The sequence below is a fragment of the Colletes latitarsis genome, chromosome 11 (assembly GCF_051014445.1).
Source record: "Colletes latitarsis isolate SP2378_abdomen chromosome 11, iyColLati1, whole genome shotgun sequence".
In the NCBI taxonomy this organism is placed as follows: Eukaryota; Metazoa; Arthropoda; class Insecta; order Hymenoptera; family Colletidae; genus Colletes; species Colletes latitarsis.
This window is the reverse complement of record NC_135144.1, coordinates 19,381,707-19,403,886: the sequence shown is the minus strand read 5'-3', so window position 1 is coordinate 19,403,886 and position 22,180 is coordinate 19,381,707. Positions and strand designations below refer to the sequence as shown.

The 22,180-nt window shown below is 39.7% G+C and overlaps 2 protein-coding genes across 4 annotated transcripts in view; one reads left to right on the top strand and one right to left on the bottom strand.

Annotated features, from left to right (window-relative positions):
* Picot (putative inorganic phosphate cotransporter protein picot) overlaps window positions 1–12,273 on the top strand; it is a 39,253-nt gene extending 26,980 nt beyond the window's left edge. For both annotated transcript variants that reach the window (XM_076778424.1, XM_076778423.1), the window contains exons 2-9: window positions 3,192–3,376; window positions 5,918–6,160; window positions 7,083–7,170; window positions 7,468–7,694; window positions 7,757–7,906; window positions 7,991–8,365; window positions 8,507–11,836; window positions 11,924–12,273. In XM_076778424.1, the coding sequence (XP_076634539.1) occupies window positions 3,192–3,376; window positions 5,918–6,160; window positions 7,083–7,170; window positions 7,468–7,694; window positions 7,757–7,906; window positions 7,991–8,365; window positions 8,507–8,692 (1,454 nt within the window). In that variant the 3' untranslated portion in view covers window positions 8,693–11,836; window positions 11,924–12,273. The remainder of the gene's footprint in view (window positions 1–3,191; window positions 3,377–5,917; window positions 6,161–7,082; window positions 7,171–7,467; window positions 7,695–7,756; window positions 7,907–7,990; window positions 8,366–8,506; window positions 11,837–11,923) is intronic.
* A 1,102-nt stretch (window positions 12,274–13,375) lies between these two features.
* On the bottom strand, window positions 13,376–16,849 carry LOC143348028 (uncharacterized). Of its 2 annotated transcripts, none has more exons than XM_076777783.1 (5): window positions 16,713–16,849; window positions 14,986–15,122; window positions 14,264–14,437; window positions 14,048–14,164; window positions 13,376–13,983 (listed from the first exon to the last, which is right to left on the bottom strand). In XM_076777783.1, exons 2-5 carry the CDS (start codon window positions 15,097–15,099, stop codon window positions 13,909–13,911), a joined length of 480 nt encoding a protein of 159 aa, XP_076633898.1. In that variant the 5' UTR covers window positions 15,100–15,122; window positions 16,713–16,849; the 3' UTR covers window positions 13,376–13,908. The 2 variants fall into 2 exon arrangements, with proteins under 2 accessions (XP_076633898.1, XP_076633897.1); XM_076777782.1 differs by having other exon boundaries at window positions 14,986–15,147; window positions 16,713–16,840.
* Window positions 16,850–22,180: the final 5,331 nt, after the last annotated feature.

Here is a 22,180-nt window from a genome sequence, read left to right as displayed (position 1 = left end):
AACAATATGGACAGCACTTTTAACCATTTTTTGGATAATAAAATCAGACGTTAATAAAATATATATTTTTCTTATCTTGCACTGATAAAGTAAATTCTACAGAAATATACTAAGTGAGGGGAGGATCCAGAAGCATTGTTTCTAAAAAAGGTATACTTTCACAAAACTGGTACAATAGGTTTCTGTTTGTTTACATATCGTGAATATAAGAAGTGTGTAGCAAGATGCCAACAATTAAGGCAGATATGAAATACCGTATAAGAAAAGCTAACGTTGCAGTAGACGAAAATAAAACCTGAAATGCAATAACATCCATATCAAACCACTTCGGAGTATGTATCGCCATTCAAGGTCACCATTTCGAACACTTAAATTAGAACTTGGATCGTAAAGATGCAAATTCTTGAACTGTTACATCTCTCTCTTAAAACAAAATGGTTTCCTTTGTAACTGCCCTTCGGTGATCCTGGATAACCTTGAATTGATCCTTAAGCGACCTGGAGGTCATTGTATTCCTCTTAAAATTCTCTATTAGAAGGTCGATGAAAAGGTGATCTTGAAAAGTTCTTGACATTTCCATCCGGAACCAAAAGAAAAGTCACCACAAAAATCATTTTCTGCCGTGAGCATTATTTTCTATTTTCAAAAGTAAACAACAAAAGTATCCGGTTGACCAGTCTTAAATGGTCATGGTTGTCAGTTTTTGTAAAACAAAATTTTCGTAAAATCAATTTTTTGATCGATTTCTTTTAGAACTGTTATAACCGTGTATTATGATTTCGAAACAGCATAACGAGCATATCCGTTGATACATGATTCAAATATAACATTTCCGTTTTGTAAAACAGAGTAACACTTTTGGCATCAGTTTTCCAGGTGCTATTATTAAACATTATGTAAGAATATTACATTTGTATTTGATACGGATTTCTATGGATTTTTTGTTCAACGAATAATTATTTCGTGTTTGGCAACCGGATCTGTTCGATGTTAATAATAATATCTAGGTCAATACTTTTTTACAGTCTCTACCGTTTGTTTCTGAAATAATTCAGCAAATCTATTTGTATTTTCAAATGTTCCCTATTTTTGCTGCTGATGTATTTTGTCACGCGTCTTTATTCTTGTCCTACCTATTGAACATTACCTATTATATCGTAGCATTAGTTGCAACATTAATTACGTCCCAGGAAATATTCTGCAACGTCAAACAAATCGTCAAGGAATCCTCAAGGAAGCGAGAAATGAATAATTTACTGTAAAAATTAGAAAAGCAAAGGTCCCAATTTATTGGACAAAATTGTTCTCTTATGTAATACGTAATATTTTTGGTATAAAAAACAATATTATTACGTTTCATCTAGCAACAGGTAAAGCTTATCTAGTGGGTCTAGCCTTTGACGTAACATTGTTAATCGCTTGGACAGTCTCCAATTCTTCGCATGATTGATAGCGTCGCGTTTAAGGCAGGATCTGTTAGTTAAGCCTTACTAATGAGATCAACTATTTACCAGATCCGAGATGATACGCGGTATACAGGGTGTTCGGCCACCCCTGGGAAAAATTTTAATAGAGGATTCTAGAGGCCATAATAAGACGAAAATCAAAAATACCAATTTCTTGATGGAGGCTTCGTTAAAAAGTTATTAACAATTAAATTCAAAAATTTCAAATCGTTCTGGAAAAATTATTTTCGGTTGCGGGGGTCAATTACAATCATTTTTGGTCATTATATATACCCCCGCAATCCTACCCATTTTCGAGAAAAAAATTCGAGTAAGTGCTGAAAGTTTTGGGTGAAAAAAAAAAACTTTCGAATCGTCTTGGAAAAATTATTTTTAGTTGCAGGGGTCAATTGCAAGCATTTTTGGTCAACAGACATACCCCCGAAATCCTACCCACTTTCTAGAAAAAAAATCGAGAAGGTGTGAAACTTTTTCGATGGAAAAAAAAAGTTTCAAATCGTTTTGGAAAAATTATGTTCGGCTACGGGGGTCAACTACAATCATTTTTGGTGAATAGACATATCCCCGAAATCTTGCGCATTTTCGAGAAAAAAATTCAGTACAGGCGAAACTTTAAATGTTAATAACTTTTTAACGAATCCTCCATCAACAAATTGGTATTCTTGATTTTCGTCTTATTTTGACCTCTAGAATCCCTTATTAAAATTTTTATATTATTGCTCTTTGTGCCTATGATATTAGTATTACCAAATCGAAAGAAATATTTGGCGCTGACAGTGCAGTGGCGAAAAGATCAGGTGACGCTTTCGAGAATCTCACCCGTAAAAATTACAAATAAAAATAGAAATATTAAAGTTCCGATGATCGTTCAATATTTGCAAACGAATAAAAATTCCTGCAGCCCCCCTTTTATCCGCCATTGTAAAGCTGAGATGATTGCTTTCGAAGAATACACTCGGTTCAAACGATTCTATTATCGTATCGTCCAGTCACGATCGCCAATTTAGTTTAATGTAACACGTTTATTTACATGCAAAATACAAAGTGATTCGATTATTGGTCGAGAATTCACGAGCGAACTAGTTAACCTATCTTTCTTGGCTCTCGAACGCATTCATGTTTTCCTTTCCACCAGCATGCATTGCAAGTTCCATAGAATCACAGATTTTTGCGTAGTTTACATAAAATAAATTACTTTTTCTAAAAACAATACGAATTTATTTAACGTGTCTGATATTATTGAAAAGCAAGTTTAATTCGAAACAAAATCCCGAATGTAAGACGCGAATTGGTTATGTTGACCGTGATTCTGAGGAAGAACGAATATTTACACAAGGAGCAGATAGGAATGGGGGATTCAGGCGAACTGCGTGGCGTTATTTGACACTCTCGAGTCGTTCCAGAGACGCTTTTAAAGAGAGATATACTTGTATTATAAAATAACTGAACAGAGAATTAGATTAAAGTTATTTTATCCATAGTCCTGATAGATAATTCCTGAGAATTATGGCCGAATCTCAGATTCGAGTTACAGTTGTCGTCGCGATTCCAGAACGTCGGCTACTTCAGACGATAGCGTTATCGCCGTTACGGTCGCTATCGTGTTACAATTTTTTCCGTTGCTACCGTTCGCGTTTCGCTAACGCCAAAGGGTTGGTGTTTTATGTATCTCTTTCTCTATCGCGCGTGTACTGTGTCGTAATGAGCAAATGTTTGTTGTTGCAGCGCTGGTGGGGTCGCGTCACGTAGTGACCTTCATGCTGTTCCTCGGAATGGCAAACGCCTACGTGATGAGAACCAATATGTCCGTGGCGATCGTGGCGATGGTCAATCACACGGCGATCTCCTCTCACGAAACCCACGAGATAACGACGAACGAATGCGGAAACAATTATTCCATTCACGCGACGGTAAGTATCGTACGAAGCTACTCTAGTCCCGAATCTTTTACATGTAGGGGGGCCTTGCTCCACTGCCTCGCTTCTTGCGTCAATCTGCATTGGAGATACGGTACTCTCCCGCTTAAACACGTCGACTGCCACGCTAGTTTTCAATTATAACGTGAAAAATAGAATGTATTCGACAGTTCTATAGTGTTTAATTATTCTATTATATTTAACTATAAACGATTTTGGGATTTAACTAATTTTTAAGTAAATTCAAACTATCGATCCATATCACCATGACAGTCGGCGCGTTAACCGAATCGATAAGGAAAAACGTAGGTAGACGTTTCTTGTGAAACATGTTTAAATATTATTCGATACGTTGACGTCAGAGATTGTTTTTCTTTCACCGTTTCACTGAATGAAACGATTACAAACGATTCCGAGGTACGTCATGTCTGCGATTATCGTGTCGATACAAATCAATTACATCAAGTTTGATACCTGCTTACAATTCATATCTAGAAATAAAGCTAATGCGATGGTGCGGTTAACAACGTCGATAATGAAAATTTTCCTATCCTTATCGCTCTTCGAGCCATCGCTTCACGTTTGATTTTAACATTTTAACATTTATTCGAAACTGTTCTAATAAATGTTCAACTTTGACACTATAGATCAGCTATATTGTGGTCTTGTTGAGATCGCAATGGTAGTTGATCTTTGAATTCCATCGATACTATAATAAATGTCGACAAGTATATTTCAATAATACCAGGGACTACTTATTATTATACTTGTTTGTTACTTGACCACGATGCTTTAGAATTGATACTTATCGGTATGACCGTTCTATTGTTTCACTTAACAGAGGTGTCTAATAAAAAATAAGTAATAGCGATTTGCATATAAGATCGATATTTTCGTACGAAATATTTTAATGCAATTTGTTGTAAAGTCCAAGTTACTGGAAACACTGAACGTGTACACATTTCATTTATTTAGCACTATTATTAGAGTATTCGGACAAAATTGTGCGGGAGAAAATAGAACACAAACTTTGGTAATTTTCCATATGAATAGAAAAGAAAGTTGTATAATATGAATCTTTTATTTGACTTCATTATTAATTCTATATTTTTTCTGAAATATGCAAATTTTTCGGACGAAAAGAAATCGTAAAGTTTTTTGCTATTTTGTCATCTGAGGCTTCGTTATCTATATATAACCAGTTTCCTCGCACAAATACACGTTTCTTGCACGCGAGTGTGTATGTGTGTGTGCGCAGCCGTACTATCAGCTGATTGGGATATCAATGGCGCGTAGCAGAAATCACATCGGTAAACTTTAACTGCTTACATCTGGATAATAAAGCCTCAGATAAATCGTAACCAAAAACTGACACATCAGAGTCTCGGATTGCAACATGGTAAAAGACTTTCTGATTTATTTTCGCACGAGGAGCTTGCATATCTCAGCTTGTTGCATATTTTTAGAACACCCTTCGATATAATTTGAGAAAATAAAGTTTTGGACAAATACCTAAAAGAAATATATAATCGAAGATAATGAATATTCCTTTTTTACATTTCTTTTATCACAATCATTTCTAAATTAAAATAACTGCTTTAGTGTGCTGATCTTGCTATAATTAGATAACCCATATTTTTTTAATATGAAGATATTAACTTTAGGATTTATTTTTTTAACATATCGCACATACCAAGAGATTGCATAACATGAGTCGTGTAGTTCGTTAAAAAACAATAGATTTTCTTCTATTATTATTTAAACATTTTACAGTTTAGTAATAATGGGAAAGGTGTAGAAAATAAATAAAAATAAAATAGAGAAATTACATAAAATATATTGTACCGATTTGTTGTATGTAATCTAAAACGTGATAAACAAGTACGACGTGAGTCAATGTTCCTTTTCCAGTTCACCTGAGTCAGTCTTCCGTGCACCACCGTTGCATGAAAATCCTTCTCCTTTATCATTCAAAGTTTATTTTACCGTTATTCGAGCGAACAATTTCCTACTATTCTTACATATTATACAAAAATCCTTCCGTTGCATTAAAAATATAAAACTTCATGTTGTTGAATAATTCAATGATTACAAAATTAAATTCAACTTCAAAATGTTTCGCAACAGTCAGTACGCCAGCTATTGCGAGACAGATGTCGCTAGTGACACCGTCTTGCTTTTTTGAGGTTAAGCTAGTATTACTCTAATAACTGTACTCATTTCTTACATCGCGAGTAGCTTTTAATTTCAAACGTGCGTTAGTCGAAGGATTATAGACGTCACGGTGACGTTTGGTCCATTCGTCAATGTCAGGCGAACAGCGAAAATGCTGATAAAAATAGTTAAACGGACTCAAGCGGACCGCCTATTTCAACCAGTTAGCGCGGCAACCCACGCGGTTCAAAGTTACGGATCGTTGGCGGATTCATTCTTCGAATTAACACCAGAATTGGACAAATTTTATTTTCAAAAGAAATTTTTTTTTTACAATGAACGAAGCCCGATAAATATTTTTCACTAAATTTTTTGTTCCAGAGCGGTAACGACGGAGAATTCCCGTGGGACAGCACAATGCAGGGCTATCTGTTGAGTTCCTTTTTTTACGGCTATGTGATCACGCAGATACCATTCGGTATACTCGCGAAACGTTACGGATCAAAGTACTTCCTCGGTATCGGAATGATGATCAACTCCGTGTTCGGATTGTTGGTACCAATATCCGCGCACGGCGACTACTATTGGCTCATGGTCGTTCGGTTCATTCAAGGCCTGGGCGAGGTAAGCAACTCAGATTTTTGGACCCACGACATCCTCCTTACAAGCCGAGATCATGGCCTGAACAAGCACTTTTTGAACATAATTGGTCTTGAAACGTAATGGCCGATGAGTATATCCAAATGCCAAAAATATTAGTCTCTGTAGATTATTGTCCAGATTTTATTTAAAAAGAACTCGTCTAGATCTTGATCTCCACAAGGAGAAGATTCAGTCGACTAATTCCTGATTTTGATGGGTCCGAGGCGAAAACAATCGTTAACAAAAATTCAAATATTTGTCGTTGTAGCTTCACGAGAACATTATCGAAGCATTACTGACTTTCTCCCAATGAGAATGAGTCCAAACACGGTCCCATTCGGACCACTTTCGATTATACGGCATTATAGTGTTTTCTAAAAAACTATCAACGATGTATAATTAAAGGTGGTCCGAATGGGGCCGTGTTTGGACTCATTTTAATCGGGTAAGTCACGCCTATGCATTGGTAATATTTTCATCAAGAAATAACGTAAAATATTTTTTTTTTAATTTATTTTATTGCTATTTAATTTGTCTCGGTATCAGCCTCGGATCGAGATGAGAAATGTCGATTCTTATATAAAGATCGCTTACTATACTCGTTAAAAGTCACCGAGCGGACCCGAGTTCGTGACTTTTATCGAGGAAGCCCCATCAAAATGGATTGGTCAGCCGTGTCGCCTCTTTGTTGCCCCTCTGAATTGCTGCCAGTTGAAAAAAGAGTCGGTTTCTTTTTTCCCGAGTATAGAGAAATGCTCGCGAAACGAAAATTGACGGGTAAATAAGAAAAGTAAAGAATGAGAAAGGGGTGTAAAAATCGATAAAAGCCCCATCATATTGTGAACGCTTTTTTGATCGTTCGGGTGTATTTCCTCCCCCTAGGAATGGATTATCCCTATTGCAGGGTCCAATTGTGCCTTGCACGCACGCGATGCTGGCCAAGTGGATACCGCCGAACGAACGCAGCAGGATGGGAGCCTTCGTGTACGCCGGTAAGCTGGTTCACTGCGATCTTTGTTTCCGCGTAGCTCTCCCTCCGCCAGTCCGTCCGTCCGGACGCGTCTTGGTCCGCGCTCTCTAACTGCTATCGATGGAAACGGGACCTACCAGGCCGCCTCGGATATCTTCCGTTTATCGGGATACTTGCTCTCTCTAATCCGTCGGATGCTTCTGCCTCTCCTTCATCTTTTTATTATTATTATTATTATTATTATAAATCATTACTATTACGGCTGCACGCCACGCTGCCGCGTTTTTAATCGAACCCTTTCGTCTCTTTTTTCATCCAGGTGCTCAGTTTGGTACGGTAATATCGATGCCGCTGAGCGGTATTCTGTCTGAATACGGATTTAGCGGTGGTTGGCCATCGATCTTTTACGTGTTCGGCGCAGTAGGTACCATATGGTGCATCGCGTTTCTGCTGATGGTCTATGAGGACCCGGAATCGCACCCTCGTATCGCCGAGGACGAGAAGAAGTACATACTTAGCGCTCTGTGGGGCAACGCAGGAGCATCCGTGAGTAAAACTTGCTATGAAAATTTATAATGTACTAGCATACTAATTTTATATATTTCCAGTCCCCACCCGTGCCATGGCGGTCGATCGTGACGTCGCTGCCATTTTGGGCCATCTTGATCGCGCACATGGGTCAGAACTACGGATACGAGACGCTGATGACCGAGCTGCCGACATTCATGAAACAAATCCTGCACTTCGACATTAAATCGGTAAAAAGGGGGACACGTTTGGTCGTCAAACAGTCGACTGATCGAGTGGCGAATAGGTTATGTAAATTTTCGTCCATATTTCAGAATGGTACCATCTCTTCGCTCCCGTACTTAGCCATGTGGATATTCTCCATGGTGATCTCTCACATTGCCGATTGGATGATATCCAGCGGAAAATTCAACCACACGTACACACGAAAGATTATCAACAGCATCGGTCAGTTTGGACCCGCGGTAGCGCTGATAGCCGCCTCCTACACCGGATGCACCTCTTGGTTGACGGTCACCATCTTAACGATCGGCGTGGGCTTAAACGGTGGTATTTATTCAGGATTCAAAGTGAATCACCTCGACATATCTCCAAGATTCGCCGGTGTGTTGATGTCTTTCACCAATTGTCTGGCCAATCTTGCTGGTCTCTTGGCGCCCATCACGGCTGGATACATAATCCATGGACCGGTAATTATCATACTACAATTGCATTTGGATGTTTAATTACCACTATTGGGCGTGTGCTTATCTTTTCGAAAAGGAGATTCTTAATTGCTTGATATCGACAATTACTTCTGGTACTTAGAAAACTAAATTTTCGCGTTTCAGCCGACGCATGCAAAATGGAGGATGGTGTTCATGATTTCGGCGGGCGTTTACATCGGGTGTGCCGTTTTCTATATAATATTCGGTTCCGGGGAGAGACAGAGCTGGGATAATCCAGAGAAGGACGAGGAGAAGCACGAAAAGCAGAACTTGGATACCGTGAAAACCATAACGGAGACGCAACATTGACGATGAGCTTGTTTGCGCGACGGACTCTCGTTTACTCTCTCTCTGTCTCTCTCTTCTTGCCACTCTGGCGAACGCACGGTTACTCGAGACAAGCCTGGCTACCTTTGCCCCCGTCTACGTTCATTCCTGCCACGCTCTTTCGATCGTGCGAAACTGATTAGTTGCGAGAAAGCGCTGAGAGTTGCCGTGAGATTAACGTCGCTGGCATTCAGGTTCGTGCAAGTTTGTGATCTTTGCGGTTCGCGGTTCCGTATTCCCTGCCACACCCCTCCCCGACTTTATTTATTCTTTCATACCGCGACTCCGCGTGCCAATCGCCGTTAGGATTTAAGAACGCGCGTCGAAATGTAAAAGCAAGCACGCGCGATCGTGTGTCAGAATCGGGTAAATTTTATTCACGAATAACGTATAAAAATGTTCGATTCTCTCGTAAAACAGCTTTTGTTCGTGCCTTTGCTAGCTTAAGCGTAAATTTAATCCTTTGAGGGCAGCCATTTTAGAGCAAAAAAACGTTAACGAGACAGAAAACTAACGTGCGCCTAAAAATTACTTTGTCCGCTAGATAAATTTTATTCTAATTTAATGATCTGTTACGTACGTATCAAGGAGATCAATGTTTGTTGATTCATAGATGGGGGTTTAAAGAATTACCAGATTCCTAACCTTACTTTTTTACGAATCTCTTTTGGCAATCCGATTCGTGGACCCTGTTTGTGCAATATTTCTTAAAATAAGGTTCTTAAGTGTGAGATAAATCAATGTTTTTTAACCAATGTTGAAAGTCTTGATTTATTCACATATAATACACCAAGTAAAACAGAAATTTACGCTATTCCCTTGGGGTCCGTGGATCACAGGTTAATAAACACCGTTCGCAAAGGGTTAAAAGATCCGTTAATGGATTTTAATTTACATATGAATCCAAAATTTGTATTCGCTATTCGTGAATGAAATATGCCCAATTCTGTTGTATGCATCCGATCGAAAGAGTAAACGAAAGCAAGAATGCAACGCGATACGTGGACTGGGAAGCAGGAAACAGCCGTGTGCCTCTCTGGGGGGAGGGATCACGGCCGATCGAATTGCTTCCTTCTGCTCTGCGTCGTTCTGATCAGCTTTCCGATTCTTCTCTGTCGCGAGAAATGTTTCGGACGACACCTAGAATCATTCTCTTGGACGCCATTCTTTCGAAATACGCAAACGTTTCGTGTAGCCAAGTAAGTCGAATCAAAAACGTAGTGTTTCAGCACGATCTGCGAATAGAATAAGGGAACGAACGACAGTGCGTATGTGTTTGGTTGTTTGTGGATGCGTGTATGTCCGAGAGAGCGAGAGATGCACGAAAAGAAAGACAGCACGCTCGAGCTGAGAACAGATAGAGACGACGAAGGCGAGAGAATTTTACATTTTTATAAAATCCCATTTCGTTTATTGAAGATTGCGTGCCTTACGATCGAAAAATGCCAGAATAAAGATTTCATCGAAGTTTCTTCGAGTCTTTCGAATCCGCTTCGTCGCGTTTTTTTCCATTGCGCGTTTTGGTAGCGAAACAAAATGCCTGGTGTCCATCGGAGACTGTCGCCATTGAAATTTACTTGAAAGCAAAGAATTACTTTTGCGCGAACACGAGTCAACTCGCAATGTGACTGGTTACTCCATTTGCTCGTGTTAAAAAGGCTCTTATTCTCGATATCGAACCGTAAAATAATACTCTCAAGTGAACGTCAGGCACAAAAGTAGATTCCCGCTAGACTCTTGACACGGACCAACAGCTCCTCTCACAGAAGTAACTCGGAAATCTCGACAAAATTTTCTTCGATTGACGAATAAGTTAAATGTTTATTTGTTCTTTGTGAAAATGTTTCATTCTGTAATTCAAATTTTGATTTTTATTCTACGAGTAACGAACGAAATATTTTTCTATTCATTAGTCGAAACTTCTGTATGGATAGACATATTGACCATCTCTGAACATGTGAACTAGAGTTACTACAGCAAGTAGGATTGTGTCATAGTTGAGATCATGTTGGGTTTCTGGCGGAGACCTACCTTAACCGATCGATCGATCGATCGAACGATTGAATCGACATCTGTTCCCGTGCCCGTGCACGTACGTGCGTAGAGCGCCTCGTACTCGATCGGTATTCGTTCGCGCAATATATTTTCAATCGTAGAGAACGCGTCGTCGTGCGTTCGAGACGTACGAGTGTGGCAACAGTATTAGAGCGAATATATCCTCGCGTTCGACACCCCCCTCCCCCTTTTCGTCGCGCGTTTTATCGCAAACAACTGCCATTTTGTATTGTATCATTGACATTAATCGCAGAAAAGACGAATGTTCTCTCGATCGTCCATGCTTCGGAGCCGGGAATCTTTCACCGCTTCCAAAGCGTTTGCGAACAACACGTTTTTGCAATACAACAATGGTTTATACATATTGTAGATATATCTCTACGCGTAAGTTTCTACCACGCTATAGACGTTAGAAGAAAAAAAAAAAGTTATTGCTCCTACTTATTTATACAACGTGTACAAAGCAGAAAAGAAATTATAGGGGAAAAAGAAAAGCCAACTTCGAATGTACCGGAAAACGATAAACATTCGAACGAAAGGATGTATATCTGCATAGTGGAATGCATTTTCTCTTTTTTTAATTATTATTGTTGTTGTCATTATTATAATTATTATTAATACTATTATTATTATTGTTCTTGTTATTGTTATTATTATAATTATGTCATCGTCATCTTCATCGTCATTGTTGTCATCATCGCAGCCATACGTCATTATTATTACTGTCAAGTTGGATTATTATTATTATTATTATCATTACACGACGAAACATCCATCGAAACGTCACCGAAATATGTTACTACGGAAACAGGATGATCCTTGTGTTTTGTTTCGTGTTTTCTTTCCGCATATGTAGCTAGGCGTTCTTTCTTTTCGATCAACAACAAATATCCGCGTATCCACGGGTTCGAACAAATCTTTGCAATAGTTCTGCTTATAACGTTCAGTTCTTATTCGACCGAACCTGTTCATAGTACCTGCGTCCTCCTGTGATCATGTACCGAGAATGTGCCTTCGATAACTTATTTCGAAGCACTATTGGTTCGTTGGTAATTCAGAAATAATGTAGTCGTTAAACAGCGACTTGCGCTTTGAAATTCGCGCGTGAGCACATACACACACACTCTCGCATGTCCACACTAGCGTACATGCTTTAAGATACAATTACACGCTAAATCCAAATTACGTCAGATCCGATCCCAACATTGTTTCTCAAAATGTTTGTACATGTATATATAGGTGTATATACGTATTATCGACGATCGCGATAGTAACATACGTCCGCCCATTGTACGAAATAATTTACCGTCCCGTCGAGAACTGCAAAGTAATCGATTTAATTTTGGGATTGATATTTTTATATAAACATTTACGAACATTGTACATACAGAGAAGTCGCGATCACATGCGACCCTGCCAAATTAAAATTTCATCGTTGGAATTGTAAATAATATGTGATAATACACGAGTGCAGGTAAATAAAATGTCGCTCAAATTACAAGAACAAACACGTCGTGTTCGGTGGTGCTTTATTTCACGATCCCATAAATCGTTATTTCTGTCGCCGATTATTTCACAGTAGCATGATCGTCGCTGTGCAGCCAGATTAATTCCTAAATCAACATTCGATCAGAGATACCCAAAATTATCAGAAACGAGGTACAAAACAAACCAGATATCCAGTGCATTTTTTTGTCTTTCATTAACATTATAATGTCGCGTAAAACATAATCAAGAACAGAATTGAGCATCAATCGATTAATTTCATTGGAGTAACCAATCGATTAAGATTATTTAACGATTTCTAGATTATTAAAATACGTAAGGATGTACTTCATTGATAAGTACACCGCAAATCCTCTATTTTGTATCTTAAATTGTAATACATTCGTTTATTTAAAAAATAAAATTTTTTCATTGGTTATTCGGTCAACAATGAGGTTGATATCAAGGTTAGCGACCCAGTGAAGACCAAGGAAATGCCATGACGGAGTACTAATGAAATACATTCACTATTGTATAGGTTATGGTCGAGTAGGTAGAAACATTTGTCCACCTAATCGAATTTTTTTCTGGAAAGTGCGTAGGATTTCGGGGGTATATGTATTCACCAAAAATGATTGTAATTGATCCCCACAACCAAAATTAATTTTCTTTGAACGATTTGAAATTTTTTGGGGAGTCATTTCTGGCCACACTAGTCTATGTTGAGTTTTAGTCTTTATTTGTGAAGTGTTAAGTGTGAAACTATTTACATACACAAAGAAAAATAGAAATCAGAAATACGTGTCCAGAATTGAAAAATTGATGGTGTTTTTTAACGTCAACAGTATAAACTACCTATCATAAGGTATCGTCAACTTGTATTTTTGAGGTTAAGAAATTCAAGTTACAAAATATATAGTAATTATTATTTTTCTTTTGTAAGTTCCATTTCTATTTTACATCTTCCACAATGTTCGTTTTACCTGAGAACATTAATAATACTCGATTCAGTTACATATGCTTGAAAGCTTTATGGGTGCCTAATACTTTCGATCACCATTTTAGTCGATCGTTATGTCGTTGCAGTAAATTTCTGTCTTAATGTCAATAATCTGTCCTTGAGACAATTTTTATTTCATTTTATTTTCTTTCAATATAAATATTATTTATAATAAATATACATGTTAGTATGTGTATATACATATATACTTTGTATAATCACAATTAAAATATGAACTTGTACGAATAACGTATATGGAAAATTCGTATAAAGTATAAAATGCAGATATAGTATATCGGTCGATAGGGAGTCTATACAATAACGAGTAAAAAAAAATCTATAATTGAGATAGTAACTTTTTCATTGTTTGTGCGTTTTGCAACGAGCATCGTGTGGTCGTTGATACGTAATGCGTTTCGAAAGCTTAGAAGATGCAGCAGAAATATTTGTACACACACGAAATACGATAAATATCGTCTGACAAATTGCACTTCTATATAAAAAATCGTGACTTAGATAATACTCGAATCGCGTTCGATATCGAAACACCGGCGTGATCCAAATCTCTCGACGGTCTATAGATGGCGCGAAACATATTGTATGCACGATTCAAAGGCAGGCAGGTGTTTGAAAATTCTTGGCGAAATACACGATGCCTTCAAATTCCTCTGTACGTGCGTACAGCCATGATCGTGCTCAAAAAATATAGCGCAGAGTTCACCAAACCGCAGATCTGAAATAAAGGTTAATCGGTTAATCCGAGGACTGAGATACGTGAATCAATATAATCGACTTACAGCAGCGCCCATCATCACTTCGTAATTCCTTTCGTAGTTTCTGTTGGAAACATGCACTAGATACGTTAACGATGCAGCTAGATAAAATCCGAATGCTATGGCATGGTACATAAGTTCCTATAAGAAATATACACTCGTTAACCTCAATGTCAAATTATTACTTTCGATTCGATCCTAACCTAACAGTTCTGGAATCGTAAAAGTTATAGAACTTACATAGATGGTTTTGACGATGATGGAGGACGTCGAAAGCGATGCTAGGCAACTCACAACGATAATGAACGTACCGATCAGAAACGTTGTCGTAATTAAGAGGAAAAAGATCTCAGCGGAGATCGTATACACGGAGTGCTCATGGCCGACTATTCCCACGCAAACTATTCCCAGTGCCTGAAATATAAAAATAAAATATTCGTCGATTTTAACATTAGAACAATCAACCTTTGCCCAAATAACAGATTTTGGACTTGAACTTCGAATTTAGAGAAATTATTCAGGTGCTTTGGTCGGTATCGATAATGTAAACAATTAATGATATAACGTTAAGATGACATCTCTACTCGTTGACTTATGAGATTATTTATTCTCCATAAAAATGCAGCATGCAAATTCAGTATACCGATTGCGTTAATCACAGATTTACGAACGGAAGCGGAACTTCGAACCGATAACAAAAAGTTGTGTCGGAGTTTCTAGATAACGGCGTCTATTTCTCGCAGAGCTGGTCAAATACTCGAAAAAAAACGTATGGGAACCCGGAAATTAAAAAAATAATGAAAGTTCGTGAACGAGTAGAGTAAGTCGTACATAACGAGCACCTGTTTTTCATTACTTTTGAGAGATATTGGAAAAAATTCTAACAAAGCTGCATGTTTTCTCGATGTTTACGAGATCGTATAAAAAATTCTTTTGAAACATCGATACTTTCGACGGCTTACCAACTGCAACAACTTTATAAAGCCGGTCCACGTCTTTAAGTAGCCACTGTTGATGATGACCGCCGTGGAGCTGCTCGTCACCGTTTGCGTCCTAATTGTTACCGAGTGCGACATTGTCAGTCCCTTTGTTATCGATACTGAAATTACAAAGTATCTTCGTCACTGGTAAACACAAAATTATAGAAAGCAACTCCAGCGCGTCGCGTTCGAGGTCTGCGGAGGCGGTAAGAGGGTCAAGGACAAGATTTCGAAGCGCGGCCTACATTATTAATGGCGGCTCTTCCCTTTCTCGATACCCAGGAATAGCATCGTGTCTCGTGTTTCATTTATTCAAGCGACTTGGAATTTTTCCCCCCGCCGCGAGAAGTATTGGAAATTTTTCCTCTAAATAAACCAAAAAAATCGAACGAAGATCAGTCTCCTGCCACGCATTGTTTAAAACAGTGGTTTTTAGCCTATTTTTCCACGGACTTATTCTAGTATTAGATGTCCTAACTTAAAATGTAACTCTCAGCAGCTATATTTTTATTAAATATAATGTTTATTACTCAAAGTAGGATCTATCACGAATAATACATTTTTGTGCCTACGTAGAAATTACGCGTACAGTTGTAATAATATAGTATTGATAGTAAATACTCCGATGAAATTATACTTCTCACAAGTTTCTTTCACCCCTAACTTTATTCAGAATACGTTCAATCGATCGTCTGTTGTTGAATGGCGAGAGTACACGAAACCACGCGCGAGTGTAACCTTGCGTGGAATAGGAACGATACTTTCCCTTTTCTACCATTCAACCCAACGCACCCTTAAAGTTTGCCGCTGATCGATAAAACCTGACTGGTCTAAGATGGCCAACACTGTTATCTAGATACAAATCTCGAATCTGTACGTGCAACGAAGTAAAGTAGATATATTTGTTATTCTTTTATTCCTTCAAAATTTCGAAATATTTGTACAAAAATATTTGCCACTCTCTAATTTATAGTACACTTAATTTTACAAGATTTTTTACAAAAAATAAAATTGAAATTACATTTAATCAAATTCTACCCATATTTGCGAACGACCTTAAGAACCACTTTCTCTTTTTTTCGATGATATTACAAGGCGATGATACAAACTTAAAAAAAAAAAAAATACTAAGTACGTGACTCAGTTCGTCAAGAAAAAGTTCCAACTGTATTATTTACTTCTCGAGCGATTCCTGATAAAACTGAGATAAAGCTTCGTCCGCAGCGTCAAAACTACACCTTTGACGAAGGTTCGTGTAACGAAACCAACAAGAAAAACGTATTGCGGACATTGCCCGAATTAGCAAAGTGCTGTCACCGGTTATTTTTAAATGGAACAACAACCTCACCTACGCTACGAGAGTTTCCATCGAAATAAATTAATAAGAAAATCGGCGAATTCGTTCAGCGACGGGATGCTTTTATGTCTAGGATTATCGTCTCTCAACACTCGGTGGAAATTAGAAAAAAGCATAGTAACAATTGTTCCATAAACATCAGTGTAACTCGCGAATGCAGTGCAAGAATTGCCTCGTGTCGATAGGTCGTTTCGCTTTCCGATGTCGTTGCACTTTCCGTAAAGAGCGTTTGACATACGTCACGTTTTGTCTAGACGATAACGAGCATCGCACTAGCCACACGTTTTACAATTGGACACAACAACCAGGAAAAGTAGGCACGGTGGCCTACGTGCGAAAGAATGAAACTAACCTTATTCAGGTGCGTGGTCGCGCGGTGACCGTCTGCGTTTGACTGAAGTGCACGGTTGTGTTTCCAACGCGGTGCCATGAATAACGTCACTGATGATATCATAAGCGGGCGAAGCAATTTGCTTTCCTTTTTTAAATACGACGTCTGCGCGAAGCTGTGCAAACGAACACTGGCCGGTTCTCGGTTGCAATAAAGCGGCACGATGGGTCAGAGATCGGGCGAAGCTTTTATCGGCAGCTAGGGACAAAAGTAATCCGTACAATTAGAACATAATAATAAATACAGAAATATTGATAAATATATTTATACGTATTTATTGCATTGCCGTACAAAACTTTAGAGCACCTTTATATTCTGCCCAACGAGACGAGGCGGGAAAAAATAAAAAGTTCACATAATCGCTGCTCAGGGCCAAAGACGTGGCCGAATAAGGGGATCAAAAGCCCCACCCAAATCATTCGATACCTTATCCAAACACTTCGAACGAATTTTGAATCAGAAATCTCGACTTGAGGGGTAGTAAAGGAATGGTAAAGACAATCACGTTTTTTCACAATTCCTCTTGTCTTATTGTATATAAAAATTTGATAAAATTCAAGGACATTTCGAATACCCAGGCACATAGAGTTCGTGGAGTTTCGGAAAGTCGACAAAGGCAAACTGACACATGCTCTCTTTCTCGATTCTCCGAAGCTACGTGAAGTAATTTCGAACGATCTCGTGGGAGTCGAGAGAGCCGCCCAAGTTTGTCGATGGAATAGTTGGTTATTTTCAACGATAGATGGCGCTTATTTTTTTGACCTCAAACCCTCTGGTGTTAAAACGCCCAAGTTTGTCGTGAAATAATTCGTTACCTTCAACGATAGATGGCGCTTATTTATCGACCTCAAACCCTCTGGTGCTAAAACGCCCAAGTTTGTCGTGGAATAGTTCGCATCGTCCACGCTAGACGGATTTCTCGACAAACTTGGGCTTTTTAGCACCAGAGGGCCTGAGGTCGATAAATAAACGCCATTTAGCGTTGAAGGTAACGAACTATTCCACGACAAACTTGGGTGTTTTAGCACCAGAGGGTTTGGGGTCGAAAAATAAGCACTATCTATCGTTGATAATAACGAACTATTCCACGACAAACTAGGGAGTCGAGAGAGGAAGGCTCACATTTCCTTCTCGCTCTTGAACAACTGAAATCCGACCTCACGCCACGGCATACGATTTCGAATCTCGACTGTCCAAGCATTTTTACTTTTCGATCTATGTAGGCTTACGTAAGCAAAGTACCATAAGGAAAAACAAAATTTTGTGAAATTTTTTTTACAGAAATACACATTTTTCGACCCCCTATTCATATTTCAAGTATTGAAAAAAAGCAATTATTTTTTTATTATTCCTATGTATGAGCGTATGTATGTATATTATTAATACGATTTTTCGGAATCAAAATTCTTTAAGATTGAAAATTAATAAATTAAAATGGCAGTCCACTCTTTGCCAGCATCGTGCACGCTGTAGCATTTTTCAATAAGAAGTGTTCTTATTTTTATAATATGAACAAAACCGAAGAATCAATTGTGGCAGACATTAATTAATAATGATTTTCCTCGATATGTTTTCAGATAACTAAGCTTCTGCTGGTCTCTACATGCCTCTACTGACCTCTGCTTGTCTCTGCTGGCCTCCACTGACATCTGTTAACCGCTACTGACCACTCCAGATACTTCTGACAACGTATAACGATAACGACTGGATACTGCCAGCCTCACCCAGCCTCTGCTGGCTTCTGCTGACCACTGCTTATATTTCTGACAACGTATAACGATTACTACTGACTTCTGTCTGCCTCCGCTAACCTTTACTGACCGCTGCAGACCACTTCTGATACTTCTGACAATGTATAACGATTACTACTGACTTCTGCCTGCCTCTGTTGGACTCTGCTGACCGCTACTGACCACTCCTGTTACTTCTGACAACGTATAACGATTATGACTGGCTACTGTTAGCCCCTCCCAGCCACTGCTGGCCCCTGCTGACTACCGCCTATATTTCTGACAACATATAACGCTTACTACTTGCTACTATTCGCCCTTGGTGATCTCTGCTTGCCACTGCTGGCCTCTGCTGACCACCGCTTATATTTCTGACAACGTATAACGATTACTACTGACTTCTGCCTGCCTCCGCTGGACTCTGCTGACCGCTACTGATCTCTACATGCCTCTACTGATTGCTAACTTGAATTAACAGGTAATGTCATAAGATTGTTTTACCAAGATACACCTCCTTTTACGAAGTACAAGATACGACTACATGTATTTTTGAATTTTCCTACAAAGTCTCCGCTGGCCTTTGCTGACCGCTGCTGACCACTCCTGTTACTTCTGACAACGTATAACGATTACGACTGGTTACTGTTAGCCTCTCCCAGCCTCTGCTGGCCTCTGCTGACCGCTACTGACCACTCCTGATACTTCTGACAACGTATAACGATTAAAACTTGCTACTGCCTGCCCCTGCTGGACTCTGCTTGCCACTGCTAGCCACTGCTGACCACAGCTGACCACCCCTGATGCTTCCGACAACGTATAACGATTACGACTGGCTACTGTTAGCCTCACCCAGCCTTTGCTGGCCTCTGCTGACCACCCCTGATGCTTCTGGCAACGTATAACGATTACAACTTGCTACTGCAATGCCCCTGCTAGTCTCTGCATGCCTCTGCATCCCTCTGCTGACCTCTGCTGGCCCCTGCTGACCACGCTGACCTTTGTTAACAACTTCTAACATGATGTACATGTATTAAAACTTTGTATAATGTAAATCTATGACAATAAATGATATAATTTCAAAGAATTCTATGTGTTCTCATCACTTTTACCTTTCTTTTCCTCTCCCCATTATTCCCTTAGTTATAAGAAACCGTTTCTCTACTTAAAACTGGAATTCCAAAGTGCCCGGAGCGTTTTCTGAAATGCCGGTGACCTTGACCCATTTTCGAAACTGGGTCAAGGCCAAATCCTGATTCCCAAAGCGCCCGGAATTTTTCTAAGATTCGATGGCCTTGACCTACTTTCGAAATTGGGTCAAGGCCATCCGGATTTCCAAGTTGGCCGGAAGATTTCTGAAATTTCGAATGGCCTTGACCTACTTTCGAAATTGGGTCAAGGCCAAATCCGGATTCTCAAAGTGCCCGGAATTTTTCTGAGATTCGATGGCCTTGACCTACTTTCGAAATTGGGTCAAGGCCATCCGGATTTCCAAGTCGGCCGGAAGATTTCTGAAATTTCGAATGGCCTTGACCCACTTTCGAAATTGGGTCAAGGCCATCCGGATTTCCAAGTTGGCCGGAAGATTTCTGAAATTTCGAATGGCCTTGACCCACTTTCGAAATTGGGTCAAGGCCATCCGGATTTTCGAAGCGCCCGGAATTTTTCTAAGATTCGAATGGCCTTGACCCACTTTCGAAATTGGGTCAAGGCTAAATCCGGATTCTCAAACTGCCCAGAATTTTTCTAAGATTCGAATGGCCTTGACCCACTTTCGAAACTGGGCCAAGGTCAAGGTCAAATTCGGATTTCCAAAGTTCCCGGAACATTTCTAAAATGCTGGTGAACTTGCGAAGAAGGTGGTACGCATTTTATAGGTAAGAGAATGATTTGGAGAGGAAAAGGACGGTAAAAAATGATGAGAACACATTGAATACTTTGAAATTATATCATTTATTGTCATAGATTTACATTATACAAAACTTTAATACATATAAACATATTATATTATATTACATCGTGTCACAAGTTGTCAGCAACGGTCAGCAGTGGTCAACGATGGTCAGCTGACGTCGGGAGATGTTGGCAGAGGTCAGTAGAGGCTGGCAGTAGCCAGTAGTAATCGTTGTACGTTGCCAGAAATATAAGCGGTGGTCAGCAGAGGCCAGCAGTGGCAAGCAGAGATCACCAGGGGCGAATAGTAACAAGTAGTAAGCGTTATATATTGTCAGAAGCATCAGAGGTGGTCAGCAGAGACGAGCAGAGGCATGCAGTGGCAAGCAGAGGTCAGCAGGGGCGAACAGTAGCATGTAGTAATTGTTATACGATGTCAGAAGCATCAGGGGTGGTCAGCAGTGTTCAGCAGAGGCCAGCAAAGGCATGCACAGGCAAGCAGAAACCTGCAAAGGCAAGCAGAGACTTGTAGGGGCATGCAGTAGTAAGTATTAATCGTTATACATTATCAGAAATACCTGCAGTGGTCAGTAGCGTTCGGCAGAGGTCAGGAAAGTTCAGCAGAGACAAGCACACGCTGACAGAGATCAGCAAAGACCAACAGAGGTTAGCAGAAGTCAGTAGTAATCGTTATAGGTTGTCAGAAATATAAGCGATGGTCAGCAGAGGCCAGCAGTGGCAAGCAGAGATCACCAGGGGCGAATAGTAACAAGTAGTAAGCGTTATATGTTGTCAGAAGCATCAAAGGTGGTCAGCAGAGACGAGCAGAGGCATGCAGTGGCAAGCAGAGGTCAGCAGGGGCGAACAGTAGCATGTAGTAATTGTTATACGATCTCAGAAGCATCAAGGGTGGTCAGTAGTGTTCAGCAGAGGCCAGCAAAGGCATGCACAGGCAAGCAGAAACCTGCAAAGGCAAGCAGAGACTTATACGGGCATGCAGTAGTAACTATTAATCGTTATACATTATCAGAAATACCTGCAGTGGTCAGTAGCGTTCGGCAGAGGCCAGGAAAGTTCAGCAGAGACAAGCACACGCTGACAGAGATCAGCAAAGACCAACAGAGGTTAGCAGAAGTCAGTAGTAATCGTTATAGATTGTCAGAAATATAAGTGATAGTCAGCAGGGGCCAGCAGTGGCAAGCAGAGATCACCAGGGGCGAATAGTAACAAGTAGTAAGCGTTATATGTTGTCAGAAGCATCAGAGGTGGTCAGCAGCGGTCAGCAGAGGCCAGCAAAGGTATGCACAGGCAAGCAGAAACCTGCAAAGGCAAGCAGAGACTTGTAGGGGCAAGCAGTAACAAGTAGTAATCGTTATACGTTGTCGGAAGCATTGGGGTGGTCAGCAGGGACCAGCAGAGTCCAACGGAGAGCAGCAGTGGCAAGCAGTGGCAAGCAGAGACCAGCAGGGGCAAGCAGTAGGAAGTTGTAATCGTTATACGTTGTCGGAAGCATTAGGGGTGGTCAGCAGTGATCAGCAGGGGCCAGCTGAATCCAGCAGAGGCAGACAAAAATTCGCACATGCTGGCAGAGGTCAGCAGAGGATAGCAGAAGGCAGCAGAGGCTGGGAGAGGCTGACAGTATCCAGTAGTAACGGTTATACGTTGCCAGATATATCAGAAGTGATATCTGAAATAATATACATATGTACTCTTATACATAGGAATAATAAAAAGTAAAAAACATGTCACAAAATTTTGTTTTCATTATGGGTACTTTGCTTATGTGCGTCTATGTACATAGGTCGGAAA

Coding starts and splice junctions, on each gene's coding strand:
- LOC143348028 (XM_076777783.1), bottom strand. CDS start 15,099: ATGTCGCACTCGGTAACAATTAGGACGCAAACGGTGACGAGCAGCTCC. Junction 14,165..14,263: donor TCATCGTCAAAACCATCTAT/GTAAGTTCTATA, acceptor TATTTCTTATAG/GAACTTATGTACCATGCCAT. Junction 13,984..14,047: donor AAGTGATGATGGGCGCTGCT/GTAAGTCGATTA, acceptor CCTTTATTTCAG/ATCTGCGGTTTGGTGAACTC.